General features: G+C 42.9%; 1 protein-coding gene across 1 annotated transcript in view; it reads left to right on the forward strand.

Moving 5' to 3' along the window:
• Nucleotides 1-18,172, forward strand: part of LOC308461896 (vomeronasal type-2 receptor 26-like) — a gene marked incomplete at both ends in the record, with an annotated part of 60,474 nt that extends 42,302 nt beyond the window's left edge. Inside the window, 7 exons of the mRNA XM_080979064.1 lie at nucleotides 1,773-1,927; nucleotides 9,842-9,954; nucleotides 10,498-10,789; nucleotides 11,399-12,199; nucleotides 13,611-13,838; nucleotides 15,660-15,786; nucleotides 17,274-18,172. Of these exons, the coding sequence (XP_080835190.1) occupies nucleotides 1,773-1,927; nucleotides 9,842-9,954; nucleotides 10,498-10,789; nucleotides 11,399-12,199; nucleotides 13,611-13,838; nucleotides 15,660-15,786; nucleotides 17,274-18,172 (2,615 nt within the window). The remainder of the gene's footprint in view (nucleotides 1-1,772; nucleotides 1,928-9,841; nucleotides 9,955-10,497; nucleotides 10,790-11,398; nucleotides 12,200-13,610; nucleotides 13,839-15,659; nucleotides 15,787-17,273) is intronic.
• Between the last annotated feature and the right edge of the window lie 5,181 nt (nucleotides 18,173-23,353).

A 23,353-nucleotide genomic window follows, 5' to 3' on the forward strand; every position in this document is an offset into this window, starting at 1 on the left:
CAGGGGTTTCCCAGGGGGAGAAGGGGAGAGATGGAGCGTCCCGGCAGCCGAGCATTTTGTAGAAGAAATGGAAGCAATCCATCGTCAGCTCCAACTCAACTTAGAAAGGGCGAAGGAAGAATACAAGAGGCAGGCAGACAAGAACCGAAGGGAAGGTGAAACCATAAGGGTGGGAGATAGGGTGTGGCTGTCAACCCAAGGGTTGCCGTTCAAAGGAGGTTGTAAGAAATTAAGACCCAGGAGATTGGGTCCCTTTGAGGTCATTCAACAGGTCAACCCAGTGGCTTTCAGGCTCCGGTTACCCAACCACATGAAACTGCACCCAGTATTTCACAGGTCGTTACTGTCACCGTATGGGGGGGACGAGAAGGGATGGCCACTCGGGGACCGGTCATAGAAGAAAGGGAATGCAGCAGCCATGTGGCAGAAATCCTCGACGCCAGGTGGAAGGGGGATCAGGTGGAGTATTTGGTAGCGTGGGAAGGAGAACCGGAGTCAGAAAACACTTGGGTAATGGCAGAAGATATCAATGACGAGGTATTGATAGAAACGTTCCATCAAAGGTTCCCAAGGAAACCTCAGCCTGTGGAGAGGTTCCGGAGGGAATACTTTGGGACCACCGATGAGGAGGAGGAGTTGGAAGGATTCCCGGACTCGGAAGGGGAAGGGGAGAAGGACTCTGAGGAGGAGGAGTACTTCGAGACCAGGAACCGCAACAGGTGGAGAGAAGTGTTCGAGACATCGGAAGATGAAGGAAGTTCATTCCGGGGTTTTGCCTCCTCACCGCCCGTAGAGGAGAGGGCGGGAGGGGGTGAAGGGGGCCCTGGAGGGGAGGTGGATGTCAGGGAACTGCCATCGGAAGGAAGGGAAGTGAAAGGGCTCACACAGGTTGGGAGAGACTCAGCAGCTGAAGAGGGAACCAGTAGGGGGAGAGGAGGTGAGCTGAGGGAAAGGGAGCTGGAGGGATGGCTCAGAGACACTTCCAGCGAAAACAGTGGGGAGGTTTCAGGACCTCCTGTAGGGACACCCACTCCTCGCCGGAAACTGTCACGCAGAGAGTCCAGAAGACGTGTTTCCGTTAAGGAGCTTTTATGTTGGAAGCGATTCCGAAAGCAACCACTGTCGGAATCTGCCAGCGACTGACGGAGCCATGTTTAAGGGGCTCCGTTACAGACAGAGGTTTGCAAACTTGACCAAACTCTGAGGGACTTGGATTTTACACACAAGCAACTCATCGTCCCATCACAACCGCCTCTTCTCATATGAACCTACCCGGTCCCTGAGATCATCTTCTGAGGCCCTCTTTCGTGCGTCTCCTCCTCAAGTGGTCCGGAGGGTGGCTACATGAGAATGGGCCTTCTCTGCAGTGGCTCCCCATCTATGGAATGCCTTCTTAACCAGGCCGTTGGTTGATCTTATTGTGAGACCTTCACAACGGGGTGTATAAATTGAATGAATGAATAATAGAACAGTGACAGAAAATTTTGAGTTGGCTTCTAGCTGTAGATCAAGAAGTGTCGCTGTGGCCCTCGTGCTTTTTGTCAGTATTCTACATTGGATTGCTGAAATGGGCATGGGTCTATCATTTTTAATATTTATTGTTTGGAACTCCTTGAACACTCTGTAAATCATTTTCATTATGTATTATCAAGGTCCTACTTTAATTTTTAAAAACTAGTCCAAAATTTTGAAATAAAATAAAAAAATAGAGGAAGAGTAGTGGCATGTTGATCATAATTTTTGGGATTAAACACCATGTTTTTCTTTCTCAGACATGAATGACTGCTATGAATGTGAAGATGAAAAGTATCCAAACAAAAATAGGAATATATGTATTCCCAAGAGTAGAAGTTTCTTGTCCTTTGAAGAACCTATGGGCCTCAGCTTAGCCTGTTCTGGTCTTTCCTTTGCTTTCATTACAGCACTGGTACTGGAAATATTTGTGAAGCACAGGGACACTCCCATTGTGAAAGCCAACAACCGGGACCTCACCTACACTCTGCTCATCTCCCTCCTGCTTTGCTTCCTTTCTGCATTACTGTTCATTGGATATCCTGACAAGGTGACATGTCTCCTCCGACAAACTGCCTTTGGCATCATCTTCTCAGTGGCTGTTTCTTGTGTGTTGGCAAAAACCATCACTGTGGTTCTGGCTTTCATGGCCACAAAACCAGGATCCCAGATGAGGAAGTGGGTGGGGAAAGCACTGGCAAACTCTATTGTCCTTTCCTGCTCCCTTATCCAAGCACTCATCTGCACTCTGTGGCTGGTGATCTCTCCTCCATTCCCTAATGTTGATATGAAGTCGCTGCCTGAAGAAATTGTACTGGAGTGCAATGAGGGGACTGTGACCTTCTTTTACTGTCTCTTGGGCTACATGGGCTTCCTAGCTGTGGTCAGTTTCACTGTGGCTTTCCTTGCCCGGAAATTACCTGACAGTTTCAACGAAGCCAAGTTCATCACTTTCAGCATGTTGGTCTTTTGCAGTGTTTGGTTATCCTTTGTTCCTACCTACATGAGCACAAAGGGGAAATACATGGTGGCTGTGGAGATCTTCTCTATCTTAGCCTCAAGTGGTGGGTTGTTGGGTTGCATCTTTTCCCCAAAATGTTACATTATTTTGCTGAAGCCTGAGCTGAACAGTAGGGAACACCTAATAAGAAGAAAATCCTGAAGAAATAAAAAATCTGTGTCACTGGTTATAATATCTAGCAAAGCAATTTGCTTGTATCCCTGAAAAGAAGCACCCAGGCTACCACCCCACAGGATTTTGTTAGGATATTTCCGTTCCACCTTAAAAGGGAGCACGCTTTGTGAGTCAGAGTCTGCGTATTTCCTGTTCACAGGATGTTTATGTTTTCTGTTGCTTTCATTTTCTCTCTCTGTGTCGTAGACACTAAAGCAGGCAGTCATGTTTTTCTGTGTTCTGATCAACGCTGAATAAACTTGTAAATAATGCTCTCCTGAGTGCAACTTTTGGCTGTGCTAATTGCTGATAGAGTGTGCATGAGCTCTGGAATGTGGCAAGATAGTTTCTAGAAACTCATGTCGCTGCGTGCCTACGGGAGGTCGATGGATCGTCCGGCAGACGGCTTGGGGGCCATGATGGACTTTATCTCCCTGGCAGTATCCCAACAACAGGTTTCGGGCCCAGATTCACAGCACTTACAGGAGAGTAAGACTGCGACAGACTGCTGAAAGGTATGTGGAGGAAAAGCAAAAGTAAGGCTTTTCTGTTTGCCGTGGCAAGAGCTTTTGATGTCCGGCAGGACTAATGGATCTGGAAGCCGCGCCAAAGGCTTCGTGATTAATGAGCTGCTGAGATAAGACGTCTCTGAAGTGAATAAGACTCACAGCTCAAATAAAAAAGCTGGAATGGAGTTTTTCCAAGCTTCTGAGGCTGCTGAGTGCCCAAAGTTAAATCGGCACAACTACCAGACCTGGGCAAAATGGTGTGAGAGTTTGCTGCGTCAGTTTGGAGTGTGGCATACTGTGTGTGAGGCCCCTCCAGTTCCTCTGACAGATAGATGGAGGGCCGAAAATTTAAAGGCGATAGACATAATAGTCTTGTCCGTCTCTCTGGAGGAAATTAAAACGTTAGCTGGCAATCTGACTGCACGTAAGATGTGGAATGCTTTGAAAGTAGCCCACCTGCCAGTCATCCCAGCCTAGAGTTTGACTGCATCGGAGGTCCTGGCTGTTTCCCAGAATGCGAGTGAATGCAGGGATGCTGAGGGCACCGGTTGCAAACTGCAGGGGGAGCTGACTGTCACGTCATCCCAGGCAGCATTCCAGCCTCCAGGGGGAGCCAAGGAGTCGGCAGCTGAGAGCTCTGTTTCTCATGGGAGCCAAGGTCATCGCCTTTGCAGAGGCCGGAAGGGCAAAGGTAAACAGAGGCAGACGCCTGCAGATGGCCAGAAGCAGAGGGAGGGTGAAGAGCCCACGCCAGAGGAAAACAAGGCTTTGTTTGCTGGCACAGCTTCACCAAAGGCTAGAGGCAAGTCTGATGGCCAGGAGCAGGGGGGCAAGCTGCAAAAGCCCACGCCGGTGGAAAACAAGGTTTTGCTTGCTGCAAAGGCTGCTCCAAAGGCCAAAGCCGGGTTTGTTGTTGATTCAGAGAGTACCCGCCATGTCTCAAAAGACCGCCATCTCTTTATCTCCTTCAAACCTCAAGAAGGTGAGATCCACCTGGCTGATGGAAAGACGTTGCGAATCGCTGCAGAAGGGACTGTGAGACTGGCAAGTCTGCACACGACCATCAAAGATGTACTGTATGTTCCAGGTGCTGCAGACAATTTGCTCAGTGTCCCACAGCTGACTGGGCGTGGTTTTGAGAATTCCTTCAAGAGGAGCGTCTGTGTCATCAGAAAAGGCAAAGAGGACATTTTGCATGCAAAGTTTATGGATGGCTTGTTCTGTATAACTTATGACGACAATGGTGCTGTTGTGTCTAATGTTGATTCTTGTTGTGTTGCACAAACTAACAAAGTTCTTCATGCAGGATGCATTCACGATGCACACAGAAGGCTTTGTCACTTCTCTTGGAAGGCACTGGCCAAGATGCCAGAGATGGTTGAGGGTTTGAACATCAAACCCTGTAAATTTCACATGAAATGTGTATCTTGTGCAGAGAACAAGGTGAAGGTTGCTCCAAAAGGCAAGGAGTCTAGCAGGCAGGCTTCCAAACCCTACCAGCTAGTGCACGCAGACCTGGTTGGTCCACTTGCGCCCTCTTTGGGTGGAGCAAGGTACTTCATGGTTCTAATTGATTCTTTTTCCAGGTACATTCATGTGTTTATGCTCGAGCAGAAATCGCAAGCGTTTCCTAAGTTCAAGGCATTCTGTGCTTGGTTGGAGAATGTTCACGGTAAACGTATTGGCTGTCTGTTTACTGATCGAGGCGGAGAGTTCACTTCTTAGCAGTTTGAAGCTTTCCTGACTGAGAAGGGAATCCAGCATGACTTGTCAACGCCTAGATCGCCATGGATGAATGGGCTTGCGGAGCGAGCAAATCAAACGTTGCTGCAAGGAATGAAAACATTGTTGCATGATGCCAATCTCTCTGATAAGTTTTGGGGGGAGGCTCTGTCGAATTTTGTTTACACTTATAATCGCAGATTGTCATCACCTATTGGTTGTACCCCCTATGAGAAGATGTTTGGTAAGAAACCCAACATCAAGCACATGAGAATCTTTGGTTCTGACATGTGGGTACACACCCCACAAAGCAACAAGCTTGGGAAGCGTGGGGCACATGGTTTGTTCATGGGGTACAAAAAAGGTGCATACAGGGTATGGATGACTGACTCTAAGTCCATTAAGTTCACAAAGAGTGTTGAGTACAATCCTAAGTGGGGGGAAAATGTGGGAATTTTCCAGAGTTACCCAGAGGAGGATGAAGGTGATGTCAAAAAAGCAGCTAAAGCTGAGGAAGCTGCTGAGGATGATGATGATGATGATGATCAGAGTTCGGATTCCAGTTCAGTGGGCGGCGCTGCTGCTGATGTCAGTGACAGTAATGACACAGCAGACTACAAGAGAGCAAAGGCCTCAGTCAGACCATCTGATGCGTCTGACAATGAACTGGAAGAACCACTGTTCACCATTGGTCACTTTTCTCCTAAAGAGGAGATGAGTCCAGAAGACTTGTGTCTAGTACGCAGATCTGAAAGAGCCACGAAGGGCAGACCTCCAAAGAGATTTGCTGATGAGTTTGCTAAGACGGCAACTGCTGTTCTTAGTAGCTCAGAGAAGGTATGGGAACCTTCAAGCTTCAAAGAGGTTCAGGAGTTAACCTCTAAAGATGCTGAGCCTTGGCTTAATGCCATGAAGGCTGAAGTTGATTCCTTGAATAGGAACCAAACTTGGGAGTTGGTACCGGTAGTCCCAGGAATGAGACTGGTTGGCAGCAAATGGGTCTTCAAGGCCAAGACAGACCAGAATGGCAAGGTAGTTAGACACAAAGCCAGATTGGTTGCCAGAGGTTTTTCACAGGTACCAGGACAGGATTACCACGAGACCTACTCACCCACCGTCAAATATGAGAGCATTCGGCTGATGCTCAAGATAGCTGCAGAGGAGAAACTGCATGTTTCCCATCATGACATTAATACAACTTTTTTGTATGGGATTCTGGGGGAGGAGCTGTTTATGCTTCCACCTGACAGGATGCAGATACAGAAGGGAATGGTCTGTAAACTGCGGAAATCCTTATATGGTCTCAAGCAGAGTGCCAGGTGTTGGAACACAAAGCTCACTGAGAAATTGCTTTCTCTAGGTTTTCACCAGGGCAAGGCTGATCCATGTGTGTTTGTCAAGGAGGAGGGGCAAAACAAACTGTATTGTTTATGTTTTGTTGATGATCTTCTGATGTTTTGGAAGAATCAGGCTTTGTACCAAAGCACCCTAGCTCAGCTGAAGGAGCACTTTGACATGAAGGATCTTGGTGAGGTATCCAACTGTCTTTCTCTGCAGGTGGAGAGGGACCAAGCAGGTAATTTTCTGGTACACCAAACACAGAAAATTGCTGATGTATTAACCAGGTTGAATTTGGTTGATGCAAACCCAGCAAACACACCGATGGTGACAGGTTACCAGGTAGACAGTACTGCTGAAGCGTTTTCTGACACAACGCTGTACAGATGCATTCTAGGCAAGTTGAATTTCATTGCTAGATGCTCAAGACCTGACATAGCTGTAAGCTGTAACCTGCTTAGCAGACATGCCAACAATCCTACTGTTCAGGATTGGAAAGCTCTGAAGCGCATAGCCCGCTATTTGAAAGGGACTATGCACTACAGGCTGAGGTTCACCAGTCAGAAGACTGGAGGTCTTGAAATCTTTGCAGATGCAAGTTTTGGAAGTGACACCACGGATGGTACAAGCACTTCTGGAGTATGCTACATGTACAACCACTGCCTGTTTGACTGGTTGTGCAAAAAGCAGACGACAGCGAGCCTAAGTTCCTGTGAAGCAGAACTCAATGCTCTGTCATTTTCACTCATGGATTGTGAATGGTTGATGCAACTGTTTAAGGACATCAGAGTTTCTGTGAAATGTCCTGTACAAGTGTATCAAGACAATAGATTGTGTTTGGCTTTGCTGAACTCGGAGAGTTGCAAGCAAAGGACCAAGTACTTGCAGATTAAGCTACATCGTGCAAGGGAGTGTATTCAGAAAGGACTCATTCAGGTGTCCTACATGCCAGGAAATGAAATTCCTGCTGATCTGTTGTCTAAGGTTGTTAACAGAGAACAACTTAAGGTTTATGTACAAAGGTTGCAATTGGGTTGAACCACAGGTACTACAGGTTACACGGAAAGGGGGAGGATGTTAGGATATTTCCATTCCACCTTAAAAGGGAGCAGGCTTTGTGAGTCAGAGTCTGCGTATTTCCTGTTCACAGGATGTTTATGTTTTCTGTTGCTTTCGTTTTCTCTCTGTGTGTCGTAGACACTAAAGCAGGCAGTCATGTTTTTCTGTGTTCTGATCAACGCTGAATAAACTTGTAAATAATGCTCTCCTGAGTGCAACTTTTGGCTGTGCTAATTGCTGATAGAGTGTGCATGAGCTCTGGAATGTGGCAAGATAGTTTCTAGAAACTCATGTCGCTGCGTGCCTACGGGAGGTCGATGGATTGTCCGGCAGACGGCTTGGGGGCCATGATGGACTTTATCTCCCTGGCAGTATCCCAACAGATTTAACCCTTAGGCTTCAGCACTGTACTATTCTGCCCTCATGCTCTTTCCCACAACTTTTCCACACTAGAGATGAACAGTTTTACCCTGTCTAATCCCATCTTATTTTTCTGCATGTGGCTGTGTTAATATACATCCTGCCCCACTCCAGTGGAGATTTTTAGGATAAGTCGGTGGCTATCCCTTAAACAGCACATAAAAACCCCAAGTACTATAAGGTTTATGAAGGACCTAGCACTGTTTAATGAAGAAGGTCGGGAGATTCCAATGAACTCCACACTTACACCCTCATGCATGGTAGTAGGATCCCACTAGGAGAGTTGGAGTCACATTAGAATACATCTAATGAAATAAAATTCCTATACAAGGATCTTCTACCATCAAATATTACTCTTTCTAATGGTATACAATCATTCATTGCACTTGAACAGCTTATATTCTGCTATTTCTTGGTCTTGGTCTTGTGTATTTTAGCTTTTAATATTGTATCATTTTATACACTGTTATGAATTTGGGCTGGGACAATGAGAAGTAGGCTGCATGTAAGATCCCCTGGATCCAGCAAGTATTAAAATATATAAAATTTAAGCGAGGATACCTCCCTGTGTTGAGATGATTGCCTGGGTGATGGGCCATTAGGAGAACAAAAGAAAAGAGGCTGTATGAAAGACATGAAATGGTTGGGGCTCCTCTCTCAATTGGTTGGAAGGACAAAGCCTGGGTTTAGAGTTGGTAGTTTGCAGCGATGTGACATGGAAATAAAGCAGAAAGCTGGAGAAAGAGGCACAGAGCAATGTTTGATATCTGTTTGAATCCAAAGGCTACAGCTATGACAAAAAGTACACTATTAAGGGGTGCTAATGCTGTGAACACATCCATCATAGGCACAGGTCGTATATATGTGGAAATAAACCATATATCCTAAAAACGCCACCGTCTCTGCTGTGCCTCATTCCAAAACTAATCACAAAGGCTGGGTGAGCACATAAAGCCCCAGGACTCTCACACCACATAGAGATCAGGGTGGTGTGCAAGAATAAGTATGTCTGCTATTAAATTGTATTCCCGTTTGTAAAGCGCAAAGAAAGGGAAAGGGGAAAAATAAAAACGTATTTCTGGCACAACCGTTTAAATTTTGGCAAGGAAAGAAGTGACAAAATGAGATAAGAAAAAAGAGGCACAAGAAGAGGTAATATTGAGCACTGCCAATGAATTAGAAATGTGTTTCTGTGTTGGTGGAGACATTACAAATGCCTCATTTTAGTTTCTCCAGCATAAAAACTGGAGTTTTTCTCCCATTCGTCGGCAAAACAAGGAGACAAACTAATGCAGTTGCTATACTTTCATGTGAACATTGCATGCAATGTAAGTAGTGGAAGAAACCTCTCCGTAGGTTTCTTCTTTCCAGGTCAGAATTTCAAGAGGCCAGTGCTGTGATCAAACATGTTCATTTTCTCCCTCTCTTAAGACCAAAGGGTTGTCTTTCCAGAATTTTCTTTCTTATAGTTCATTATTGTAAGCCCAAACTGCATGCAGCTAAGAGGAAATTAAAACTTCTGTTAAGAAAGACACACAAGTGACTATCCTGCCTTCAATTATCAAAAGAACTGTAATTAATGTTCCCTCTTGTCTAACCACCTCATGGACTTGCACAGAACACTATCAAAGCTAATTGAGAAAGTCTGTGAAAGGTGCCATAATTGAGCCTTTCAAAGCCTGGTGCCCTTGGACAGTTTTGGATCACAACCCCATCACCTTTAGCCAGCTTTGAATGCTGTGAATTGTAGTCCAAAAATCTGAAGGATACAAGGTTGGAGAAGCCTGATAAAAATATATTACCTCCACCAATCACAGCTAGACTTAGGAATCAGAAACAAGCAAGGATCCATCAGTGTCATCACTTTTCTCTCTCCAGTTTTCAGTCTGGATTTCTGACATAAGAGCAGACTAAAAGGACAATTAGATGAGACTACTTCACTCTCAAAAGCTGTGATAGTACTAGGGGGATCTTAAGAGTATAGGGGGAAATTGTACTAAAGATGGTGGCATTATTGGTCTTACTTCTGTTTCTACCTCCTCATGTAATATGCAAATCTCAAATTCTTAAATGCCATGTCCATGATCCATATACTCCACTTCATCAGTATCATCAGGAAGGAGACCTCATCATTGGTGGCATAGCCTCTCAAAACATCATCGTCTCCAGTTCAGTACCCTTCGCTGAAAAACCCCTACCAACATTGTTTGAAGGGCTAAAGTAAGAACTGAATAATTTCTCTTCTGTATTCTGATTCCTTCTTTGGGCACCGGAGCCATTAGTTATAGGAGAACGGTAGCTAAACTGTGGCTCTGGACTCCATCAGTTCCCATCAACAGTGTCAATCAATAATAATAGGCATTGTAGTACCACTTTCCCCACTAAATCAAACATTCAGGTATCATATGAAGACATGTAATATTGTTGTGGAAATAACTGCATCACTTTTGCTTCCAGATCCCAAGACAATGAAATAAGGGCAGGATTTCTACACAAATTATGAAGCCTGCCTTAAAAATGTAGACCAGGAACATTTTGAAGTCTGCATTCCACACCCATAGAATTTCACGTCCATCCCTTTTCTACAATTCTAGGCAAGGAGGATGACTTGTAGTGATACCTGTTCAATAGTTTCCTCAACTGAGAAAATAGTTAAATAACTGCAGTAATAAATAATACTAATGAGGATTATGTAGAACTGAGAAATGATAACTTTACAAAGTGTTACATACTCTTCTGATAGAAAATGAAATTCTCTTTTAGTGTGGTACCTAAGAACTACCAGCACATCCTGGCCTTGCAATTTGCAGTGAAGGAGATCAACAAAAACCCTCAGCTCTTACCCAATGTCACTTTAGGCTTCCGCATCTATGACAGTTATTTCAATGTGAAATGGACCTTTTATGCCACAATGTTACTCATATCCACACAGGAAACATTTGTCCCCAACTACATCTGTGACATCAAGAACAACTTGATAGCCATCATTGGGGGACTGGACTCCCAAACTTCCCTTCATGTGGCAACAATCTTGGATATCTATAAGGTTCCACAGGTAATATATATATACCTCTGTCAACTTATGGGAACTTTGCACATCAAGATAAATTTGGATATATACAGTTCTTTTTTTCTGGGTGGATGCAGGGGTACTCATACCCCTAAATATTTTGTGAATATTTGTACTTTTGTCCATTTACTGTATTTATTGTTCTCGATTTGAACTTTAAAATGGTGATTTTCCTGAGTCAAAATGACAGTACCCATAAACTTTTCTTTTAAAAAAAGCACTGGATATTTAATGCGCACATTTCAAATAACCATGCTTATCCATGGTTATCCAAGCTAAGAGATAAAGTCTTGATAGCATGTATTGTTTTGCTTCAGACATTCCCTTTGGCCTAGCCATTGACTGCTATATGATAACAGCTGATAGGCAGGTGAGTGTCACTTGGCTTAGCAAAAATAGCATGCACAGGCCAAATGGCGAGGATTACAAGGCCCAGTGTGAAGTTGCCCCAATGTTGCTCTCAATACATAAATCTAAAAAATAAAAGCTATTTCTGCTTCTGTCTCTTTCTCCTACTATCACAACTACGTTTAGCTCATATATGGCCCTGCTCCAGTGATGAATGATAAAACCCCAGGCCTTTTCTTCTACCAGATGGTGCCCAAGGAAACCCACCAGTATAAGGGGATCCTGTCTTTGCTACTGCATTTCAGGTGGATATGGATCGGGATCCTAACATTCTATGATGAAAATGCAGAAAGATTTGTGCAAACTGTGGTTCCATTTTTTTCGAAGAATGGCATCTGTTTTGCCTTCATAGAAAGAAGTGACAAACTTACTTATCTCACGGAAATGAATGATATGTTTAAACTGGGGGCAAAAATTCATGACAGAATAAATGATAGCAAAGCCAATGTAGTGTTGGTTTATGGAGAATCATATGCTCTGGCATATTTTAGGTGGTTGCCTTACCTATCAGAACTGGAACAAAGTTCAAATAAGCCAAAAGGTAAAGTGTGGATTATGACAGCCCAGGTGGAGCTCACTTCTTTTGTCTATCAACGGACATGGGATACAGAAATACTCCATGGGGTTCTCTCATTCTCAACTCACTCAAATGATCCACCAGGATTTCATCAGTTTGTCAAGAGCAAAACCCCTTCCAACCCGAAAGGAGATGGATTCATTTTGGACTTCTGGCAACAGGCATTTGGCTGTGTATTTCCAAATCGAGTGGTTGGCAGTGTGAAGGGGGATATTTGCACTGGGCAAGAGAAGCTGGAGAATCTTCCTGGTCCTTTCTTTGAAATGAGCATGACCAGCCACAGCTACAACATCTACAATGCTGTCTATGCTGTGGCCCATGCTTTACATGCCATGTCTACATCCCGAGGCAAACACAGGCCAGTAATGATCAGGGGAGGAATGAAGCTTCAGAATCAGCCACTGTGGCAGGTACTGGACTGCACACCCTTCCTCAAAGAGGTTCAAAACATGTTCTGTTTGCCTTTCTATCTGTCCATTTGGTTAACTGTCATTATCCCTATGCAACCACAGCAAGGGTCAGCAATGTGGGTGCAGCAATGGTCTTGAAATCTTCTCCAGATGCCCTCAAAACTACTTCCTCTATTCACTGCCCTTTGGCCATGAGATGCACATAGAGCTAAATGGGAACTTCTTCACATGCTTTTCTAGCTTCACTTTCAGCCCACTGGACTTCGCTGCCTATTAACATCAGACAGAGACCTTTACTGCATTCATTTCGGCACCTGCTTAAAACATTTTTGATTAGGCAAGTCACATGGGTGTTGCCGTATTTTAATCTCCTTACATTATACTTCTTTCAGAAACAACCGCTATGGCAGGTACTGGGCTGAAAATCCTTCCTGAAAAAGCTTCAGAAGCCTTTGGTTTTATACCTTTGCTAATTGTAACTTTTCCTATGCAACCATAGCAGGGGGCAGCAATGTGGGGGCAGCAATGCTCTTGAAATCTTCCCCAGGTGCCCCCAAACCACTTCCTCTATTCACTCCCCTTTGGCCATGAGATGCACATGGATGCTTTATCTCTCTTGAAATGCATTTAAAGCCAAATGGGAACTTCTCCACATGCTTTTCTAGCTTAAGATTCATCCTACTACAGGTCCCTGCCTATTGACATCAGACAGACACCTTCACTGTATTCATTTAGGCACCTGCTTAAAATATTTTTGCTTAGGCAAGGCACATATTTTACGTTCACATTCCTTGCATTTTACTTCTAATTTTAAATCTTTTAAATCTCTTCTTTTAAACTGTTGGAACGTAAAGTAGAAATACTGAAAGAGAACAAAAGAAAATGAATTCCATCCAAGTATGATATAGCCAACTTCTAGATTTTGCCTTTACCCCTATTCCTTCTTCAACCTGTTGCTTCAACTATTCATACCATCCTCTCAGATGAGCATGGGGCTGATTTCCCATTGACTTCTGAAGTTGGAGTATCAAAGGTGTAATATATCACATAGGAGCATCAAAGGTATAATATATCAAATAGCACAGCATATAAAGTCTATAGAGAGCAAAGTGATATATTTTAGACAACAAAATGAACAGAGCACCCACTTTCCTGTTAATAAAGTTTTTAATCACTGTGTGTGCATTTGCTGCCAGAGATCATAAAAATTTGTATTTGAAATTAACTTCCAAATGTGATAAATTCTTGGCTAATATAATATAATATAATATAGCCATCTATATATATATATAGATGAAAACTGCTTTCTTCCAAGGTGGATATTTGGAAACATGACATGAAAGTGAACATCATGTTTTTCTCTTGCTGAATTGAAGCCTTATCGATACTTTCTCTTTCTTTTTCTATCAAGCTCCATCATTTTCTGAAGGGTATCTCATTTAACAACAGCGCTGGGGATAGGATTTCCCTGGACCAGAATGGGGAGATACTGGCTGGATTTGATATTACCAATTGGATTGTTTCCTCCAACCAATCCTTTCAGAGAGTGAAGGTAGGAGGGGTGGATTCCCTGGCTCCTCCACAGCAAATGTTGACCATCAATGAGGGAGCCATAAAATGGCACCATTGGTTTAACCAGGTAGGATGCGAACATCAGCCCTTTGTAACACTGAACACTTTAACTTAACATAAAAGGTAATTTCATTGCACATTGTTCAACCTTTATAACATTGGATTAAAGTTAAAACAAGCTATGAATTAATGTTATAAGCTAAATGTACAGTCTCTATACTGGTTCCAGTTACACTGAAAGTGAATTAACTGACAACTTGAAGAAGTGAATCCTAAATAGATTTTGATGATATCAAATATATTGTTATGCGTTTGGAGGATCAGTCTGGATGAAACCCTGGTTCACATTACAATTCTGGGCTCCTGCACCAGTGAGGGGAGAATAAATAAAGGGAAGTTTGCTGGACTAGTTCCTTTGTCAAGCGAATGTCTTTGACTGCCTAGTTAAGACCTATAGATTGCAGATATAAATACAGTATTTCAGTTTCAAAAGGTCCTTATGTCAATTTTCAGCACTTTCGCCACTGTGGCTCTTTTTACAAAATTGGTTTAAAGTTTTGACACATTTGTACACCTCACAAGTCAGATTATGCATGCCATGTTTCAAGGTTTTAGAATGAGCACTCACACGTTACATTGTGGGTGCCTTTTGCGGGATCACATGAGGTGGTACAGTTCCCAGGGAATTTACTGGCAAACAGGGACTGGCCTGCCTCTCAGTGTTCATTTTTAGAGGTTCATGCCCATCCTCAGTAGTCAAGTTTCATTGCCGGGAGGTGGGGCCAGTCCTATATATATAAGGGGGTGGAGCCGACAGTATCCAGGCAGTTGGCTCAGGAGCTTCACCCACGCAACCCTCCCTTAGTTTAATGTTTTATTGTTTGCTGGTTAACTTTTTCTTCCTGTTTAGTGGGTGCTGATGCAGTCTATGTCTGGTTGCTGTTGAAGGACCGGGAATAAATTTTCCTGCATTGGCAGGTTTTGTCTTCCCCGTAGCAATTAGTCACAACTTTGGAGGTTATGGCCTTGGGTGGAATCCTTTAGTCTTTTCTTCCCTATATGGGGGGGCGGGGGGCTGAAGTGGTGAGTCACACCCCTGCAGTGGCGATTCCAGGGTCCTCCTCTTAAAGGGGTTTTATATATGGGTGTCATTGGCCATACATTGAAAGGTCATCAGTGAACTACCCTGCGTGTGGGGATATGGGCTTGGCTGCCTGCTACACTTACATCTCGCAGAGCACCCCCATATCCCATTTACCCTGATGTGCCCCAGTTCCCCCAGCTGGGGGGCTGGGAGGGATACATGCCCAAGGTCTAAGCCAAGGTCTTCCTACATTTGGAAGTTTAATAAAGTTGTGGCCTAATTTTAATTCCATATAATGGTGTCAGAGTCTTTATTCCTTCCTTATGATCCCTGGGGACTGGGGCTGTCGCTGCTTGGTCACACAATAGCAAGTGTGTAACACTGAGGCTTTACATTTGTAGACGTCACAAGTCAGATTATGCATGCCATGTTTCAAGGTTTGGAATAACAGGTGTATAACTCTGAGGTTTAATTTTCATTAAGCGACACCACCACAACCCTTTAATGCCACTTTGGCAGAAAGAGGACTATAGAGGATATTAAAAACAGTACTATCCACAACAGTAACTGCAAAAAACACACACACACAAACCACCACCAATTTATTGGAGTTTGCACATTGAGTCAAAGGAAAATGCCAGAAAATGAGTCAAAATGGAATTGAAACAACCTATTAAATGAATTCCTGAAATGAATGTTGTTGTTCTTTTGCAAATCCCTTTTAAGGAAGAGCTTAACTTCCCCTTTTAGCTTTTCTTTGAGTCCACTTATTGTAAACATCTCTCTCTTTCATTTGTGTTCTAGACACAGCCTAAGTCTGTATGTACTGAAAGCTGCCGCCCTGGTTTTTGTAGGAAAGTGAAGGAGGGGGAAGCATTTTGCTGCTACGATTGCATCCCATGTCCAGAAGGGAAGATTTCTGACCAGGAGGGTAAGAAATTTAGTATATATAACATGCATTCATCAAGATTCCTTTTGACAGTTCATGAAATATTGAAAAATCCTGCTGAAAGAGACCTAAGGAAAGTGTATGTGTGATAATTTGTGATTGTAGATGTTGAATGTTATTATTAAGGAAGAATCCTGTAGCAAGATCCACCAGGTTGAACAGGATTAGTATAAAGTGGATTTTCAGATGAGCCGGGAGGTTTGTGTAACAGCTGGAAATTTGTCATTATACCTCCCTCATGCAGGCTTTGCTGAGTGATATGCTTCTTAAACTGGTGTAAGCCTTAAAAGGGGAGTATTACAGGGGTTGAAACGGGGGGGGGGGTGTACTTAGAATACAATGCATGAAGCCCATTCAGCTTGGTCACTTGACCTGGAAACCCAGCGCAGATTAAGCCAATAAAACACTATTTTAAAAGCTTGTTTTCTCTCTCACGAGCTTTGGCTCACTAAACCAGCAGCAGCCATGCTCCTGAATGGATTTTGGATCTGGTGTACTTTATACCAGGGATCAGCAACCTTTTTCAGCCATGGGCTGCCCCTCTGTCCCTCGGACCATGTGGGGGGATAGACTATATTTTGAAAAAATAATAATGAAGGAATTCCTATGCCCCACAAATAACCCAGAGACGCGTTTTAAATAAAAGAACACATTCTACTCATGTAAAAACACGATGATTCCCGGATTGTCCGCGGGCCGGATTGAGAAGGCGATTGGGCCACATCCAGCCCCCAGGCCTTAGTTTGCCTAACCCTGCTTTATGCCATCTTAATTTCTGCCAGGCTTGCATTATGTCATATTCTTGGCATGGATTTTCTCCCTAAATGTGATATGTTCTTCTACAGAAGATCTTGAAATCTGTTTTGACACTTTGGCTAGAGTTGACTCAATCCCTGTAACTTTCACAAATTTTTGCCCATGATTTGTTTGATTGATTACATACTTAATCATGCATTTTCTATCAAAATGTGTGTAAGCATATATATTTTTCTTCACAAATAATATTTGAATGTGCATTTACTTTTTGGTAACATAATTAAACATGTATTTTGATGCCCTTAAACTTCAGAGAATTGTGCTGTAATGTTTGGAGACGTTTGAAATATATAAAACCAGAGAAGAGTTGAAAGGTGTTGATTAAATCTTCAAATGTAGAAATTTGCAAAGTTTCAATTACACAATCACTCCTTAATGAAGAAGTAACTAAATGTGAGCAACTTGAACAGTGATAGGAAAATTTGAGTTGGCTTCTAGCCGGAGATCAGGAAGGGTCTTTGTGGTCCTACCTCTTGCATTTTGCCTGAATCAGTATTATACATCGGATAGGTGAGAAGAGAACGGTTCCATCAGTTGTTTTTTTATTCTTTGAAACCCCTTGTACACTTTTAAAATCATTTTAATTATGTATTTACCGGCAGTGGGATGCTGCTCATATTTTTGGGATTAAGGACCATGTTTTTCTTTCTCAGACATGAATGACTGCTATGAATGTGAAGATGAAAAGTATCCAAACAAAGATAAGAATATATGTCTTCCCAAACGTGCAACCTTCTTGTCCTTTGAAGAACCTCTAGGCATCAGCTTAGCCTGTTCTGCTCTTTCCTTTGCTTTCATTACAGCACTGGTACTGGAAATATTTGTGAAGCACAGGGACACTCCCGTTGTGAAAGCCAACAACCGGGACCTCACCTATGCTCTGCTCATCTCCCTCTTGCTTTGCTTCCTTTCTGCATTACTGTTCATTGGATATCCTGACAAGGTGACGTGTCTCCTCCGACAAACTGCTTTTGGCATCATCTTCTCAGTGGCTGTTTCTTGTGTGCTGGCAAAAACCATCACTGTGGTTCTGGCTTTCATGGCCACAAAACCAGGATCCCGGATGAGAAAGTGGGTGGGGAAGGGACTAGCAAACTCTATTGTCCTCTCCTGCTCCTTTATTCAAGCACTCATCTGCACTGTATGGCTGGTGATCTCTCCTCCATTCCCTAATATTGACATGAAGTCAGTGGCTGAAGAAATTATACTAGAGTGCAATGAGGGGACTGCAACCTTCTTTTACTGTGTCTTGGGCTACATGGGCTTCCTAGCTGTGGTCAGTTTCACTGTGGCTTTCCTTGCCCGGAAATTACCTGATAGTTTCAATGAAGCCAAGTTCATCACTTTCAGCATGCTGGTCTTTTGTAGTGTTTGGTTATCCTTTGTTCCTTCCTACATGAGCACAAAGGGGAAATACATGGTGGCTGTGGAGATCTTCTCTATCTTAGCCTCCAGTGCTGGCTTGTTGGGTTGCATCTTTTCCCCCAAATGTTACATTATTTTGCTGAGGCCTGAGCTGAACAATAGGGAACACCTAATAAGAAGAAAATGATGAAGAAATCAGGGTCTGTGTCACTGGATATAATATTTAGTTCAGGGATTTGTATGCATCCCTTAAAAGAAGCACCCAGAATCCTCTTCAGGCAACCACTCCACAGGATTTAACCCTCCTCTGCTGTCAGTCAAAAAGTGGGAAGGAGATGGTGTGTCTCCTTTCCCTGTCCACTCCCAACTTTAATCAGAATTTTAAAAATACCAATTAAATATTAGGCCTTCCCCCAAATTGCTCTAAGGATGAATACAGGGCAGGGCAGTTGTTCCCTCGGTCTGCCCAATCCAGGACCCTAGATTTCACCCCCAGATCAAGTAGGGTGTGCAGATGCCCACTGAGCACTACTATTGCCTACATATCTCCACTACTTGCCCTCTTTCACTGCACTGATGCCCCTATATTCAGCAATTCCAGACCTGATTTTTCCTCTGCTGACTATGAACTCTGCATTTGTTATCATTAGGTCATGGCACTGTATTATTCTGCCCTTAGGCTCTGTCCCACAACTATTCAGCAGTAGAGATGAACAATATTACACTGTCTAATCCCATCTTATTTTTCTGCATGTGGCTGTGTTAATGTACATCCTGCCCCATTGTAGTGGAACACACAATATGGTCACCACCTGTATACGTAATTGCAACTGGCAATGACTTCGGCTGGCAGGCACTCATGAAGGCCTCTTGGGTTGGTTGCTGATATGCATGGTTTGCTGGTAAGTTGACAGGATACCAACCTAAGTGACATAAGAGCTCGGGCTTTTTTTCAGCCAGAACTCACTGGAACTCAGTTCTGTCACCTCTCAGGTGGGCGCCATTGCCATTATAAGAGAACAAGGGAGGCATTCATACAGAGTTTTGGCAATTCTTTTTCTAGAAAAATAGCACTGAGAAGGGTCATTCAGATGGATCCTTGGTGGCAATGGGCAGGAAGAGGGGCCCCCTCCTAGTGATCCTGTGGGGTTCCCCAGGAATGGTTCTCAACACGGGGCATTCTGTAACTAAGGGTTATGTTTCACCACTTTCTTTTTCACAATGAAGGAACTTTTATCTCTTCAGATTAAGAAGTATGAATGAATTAGAATATTAGAATTAAAATGCACCCATGTAAGTATTGTATTGCATTGATTATAACATAGTGCCTGAAATCTCATTTCCCCGAACCCATCTGTAATAAAAGTTTGCTCTTGAAATGTCGTGTTGTGAATTTCTGGGTTTAGAACTGTTTAGGCACATTTTCAGGGCACCATGAGTTTGACTCTCAAAACAGATCCACCTCTCATACATGTATGTTTTTAGAGGTTCATGGGTAAATTATGTGTGCATGCATCTCCCAGCACTTCCTGGGTATCTGCATAATAGCATAGCCAGAACTCCCTCCCCCCCACACCTTCTATATTGGTACATCTGACAACATTATTTTGTTGAGACCAGAACTGAATGATAGGGATCTATTAATTAGAAGGAGGCCTTGAAAAAAGCACAAGAGTATTTCTTTGCTTCAGTGTACAGGCTGGGAATTTGTGTCCATCCAACACATTATCACATTGTCAAGATGAGGAATGGGGGGGGGTCATTGTATAAGACCACACTCGCTGATCAAATTTGCTGATCAAGTTGGAACAGCTTGACAAGGAATTGAGCACAAAGTTATCAATGAGAAACAGAGAAAAATCTGGGGAACCAATTAGGAAGAGGCACCTCAAGTGAGTTAGCGAAAGGGAAAGAGAAGTCCAGAGTATCCATCACTGTTTGATACAGAAGGTCAGGGGATTCCAATGAACTCCAAATTTACACCTTCATGGATGGTAGCAGGATCCCTCTTGGAGAGCTTTGGGGCTACATTATGATACATTTAATGAAACAAAATTCCTATACAGGGATCTGCTACCTTCAAATATTACTCTTTCTAATGGTATAAAATCATTCATCATACATGAATTACCCATATTCTGCTTTTTCTTCTTCTTGCTGACTTGCAGTTTAGATTTTAATATTATATCATTTTATATACTGTTATGAATTTGGACTGGGACAGGGAGACGTAGACTGCATGTCAGATCCTTCTAATCCCTGGATCCAGAAAGTGTTAAAATATAAGCCAGGCTACCTTCCTGTGTTGAGGTGACTGCCAGGCTGATGGGCCATTAGTAGAATAAAGGAAAGGAGGCTCTATGTGCGACAGGAAATGGTTGGGACCCTGAATAGGCTGAAAGGAAAAAGCCCGAGTTGAAAGTTTGCACTGATGCGACGTAGAAATAAAGCAGCAAGCAGGAGAAAGGGTCAGAGAGCAATGTTTGAATTCAAGGCTACAGTTAAGAGGGGGGGGAAATAAAGACTTTAGGGGTTTTAATGCTGTGAACCACCACCACCCCATCATAGGTTCAGGACGTATATAATGTGTAAATAAACCATATATCCTAAAAATGCCAAACTCTCTGCTGTGCCTCATTCCAAAAGTAAACACAAATCCTGGCTGAGCACCTCAAGTCCCAGGAATCTACCACCACTTAGAGATTGGGGTGGTGGGCAAGAATCAGTATGTCCGCCCTTAAATTATATTCCTATTTGTAAAGCACAAAGAAAGGGAAAGGGGGAAATAATAATGTATTTGTGGCACAACTGTTTAAATTTTGGCAAGGAAAAAAGTGACAAAAGGAGAGAAGGAACGGGAGATACAAGAATAACAAGAGGTAAAATTGAGCACTGCCAATGAATTAAAAATTTGTTCCATGTTGGAGAAAACAGAATTTCAAGAGGCCAGTGTTATGATCAAACACGTTCATTTCCTCCCCCTCTTGAGACCAAAGGGTTACATTTCCAGTATTTTTTCTTCTTCTTCAAAATCTTATGCAGCTAAGAAGAAATAAAAACTTCCGTAAAGAAAGACACACAAGTGACTATCTACCCTTCAATTATCAAAAGCACTATAATTAAAGTTTCCGTTTATCAAACCACCTCATGGACTTGCACAGTACACTATCAAAGTTAATGAGAAAGTCTGTGAGAGGTACTGTAATTGAGCCTTTCAAAGTCTGGTGCCCTTGGACTTTTCTGGATCACAACCTCATCACCTGTAGCCAGCTTTGAATGCTGTGAACTGTAGCCCAAAACATCTGAGGGATACAAGGTTAGAGGAGGCTGATAAAAATATATTACCTCCAGCAATCACGGCTAGACTTAGGAATCAGAAACCATCAGCAAGGATCCATCAGCACTATCAATATTTTATTTTTTCCAGTTTTCACAGTCTAGATTTCAGACATATGAGCAGGCTAAAAGGACAATTGGGTCAAATTAATTCCATCTCAAAAGAAGTAATATTACAAGGGAGATTTTTGATTATACAGAGCAATTGTACCAAGAATGGTGGCATTGTTCCTCTTGCTGCTGATTCTACTGCCTCATGCAATATGCAAGCCTCCCATTGTTAAATGCCATGTCCATGATCCATACACTCCACTTCATCAGTATCATCAGGAAGGAGACCTCATCATTGGTGGCATAGCCTCTCACAGCATCATCGTCTCCAGTTCAATAGCATTCACTGAAAACCCCCCACCAACATTGCTTGAAGAGATAGAGTAAGAACTGAATAATTTCTCTTCTGTATTCTGATTCCTTCTTTGGGCACTGGAGTGATCAGTTTTAGAGGAGGGGTGGCTAAACTTTGGCCCTGCAGTGGTTGTTGGACTCCATCAGTTCCATCAATAATAATGGACATAGTAGTATAACAACATCTGGAGAGCCACTGGAGAGTTCTCCGTCCTTGACCTAGAGGCAGAACAAATGTTTCGGTCGAAGGAGATATGTTGTAAGAGAAATGTGATCAGGAGGAATTTCCACAAATCTGAAGAAAATGTTGCCACTTCCCCCACTGATTTAAACATTCAGGTATCATATGAAGACATGTAACATTGTTCTGTAAATAACTGTATCACTTTTGCGTGAGGGCTCCAAGACAATGAAATAAGGGTAGGACTTCCACACAGATGATGAAGCAGCATTAAAAAATGTGTATCAGGGACATTTTAAAGGCAATTTCTTCCCCCTTAAAAAAAAGTTAAATAAATGCTGTAAAATATAATACTAATGAGGATAATGTAGAACCGTGTTGTGATAAATTTACAAGGTGTTACATGCTCTTCTGATGGAAAATGAAACTCTCTTTTTAGAGTGGTGACTAAGAATTACCAGCACATCCTGGCCTTGCAATTTGCAGTGAAAGAGATCAACGAAAACCCTCAGCTCTTACCCAATGTCACCTTAGGTTTCCACATCTATGACAGCTATTTCAATGCCAAATGGACCTCTCATGCCACAATGTTACTCATATCCACACTGGAAACATTTGTCCCCAACTACATCTGTGACATCAAGAAAAACTTGATAGCCATCATTGGAGGACTCGACTCCCAAACTTCCCTTCATGTGGCAACAATCTTGGATATCTATAAGGTTCCACAGGTGAGATATGCATCTCTTTGTCAACTTACGGGAATTTAACACATCTAGATATATTCTGATAAATGAACGCGCACATTTCAAATAATCACGTGGGCCACGCTAATGGCAGATCCAAGTTAAGAAATCAAGTATAGATAGCACATATATTATTGCTTCAGACATCCCTTTTGGCCTAGCCAGTTCCTGATAAATGATAACAGCTGATTGGCAGGTGAGTATCACTTGGCTTAGCAAAAAGGGCTTAGCATGGGCAACCCAAAGGGCAAGGATTAGAAGGCCCAATTGGAAAATGCCCCAACAGTGCTCTTAATACACAAATCTAATATAAAAAAGTTATTGTCGCTTCTGTCTCTTTCTCCTCCTACCACAACTATGTTTAGCTGATATATGGCCCTGCTCCAGTGATGAATGATAAAACCCCAGGCCTTTTCTTCTACCATATGGTGCCCAAGGAAGACCACCAGTATAAGGGGATCCTGTCTTTGCTTCTGCATTTCCGGTGGATATGGATTGGAATCCTTACTTTCTATGATGAGAATGCAGAAAGATTTGTGCAAACTGTGGTTCCACTATTTTCCCAGAGTGGCATTTGCTTTGCCTTCATAGAAAGAAGTCACAAATCTACATATGTCACTGAAATTAACGATATGTTTAAACTGGGGGCAAAAATAAATGACAGAATAAATGATAGCAAAGCCAATGTGGTGTTGTTCTA

The sequence above is a fragment of the Podarcis pityusensis genome, assembly GCF_964106645.2.
Source record: "Podarcis pityusensis genome assembly, chromosome: 13".
NCBI lineage: Eukaryota > Metazoa > Chordata > Lepidosauria > Squamata > Lacertidae > Podarcis > Podarcis pityusensis.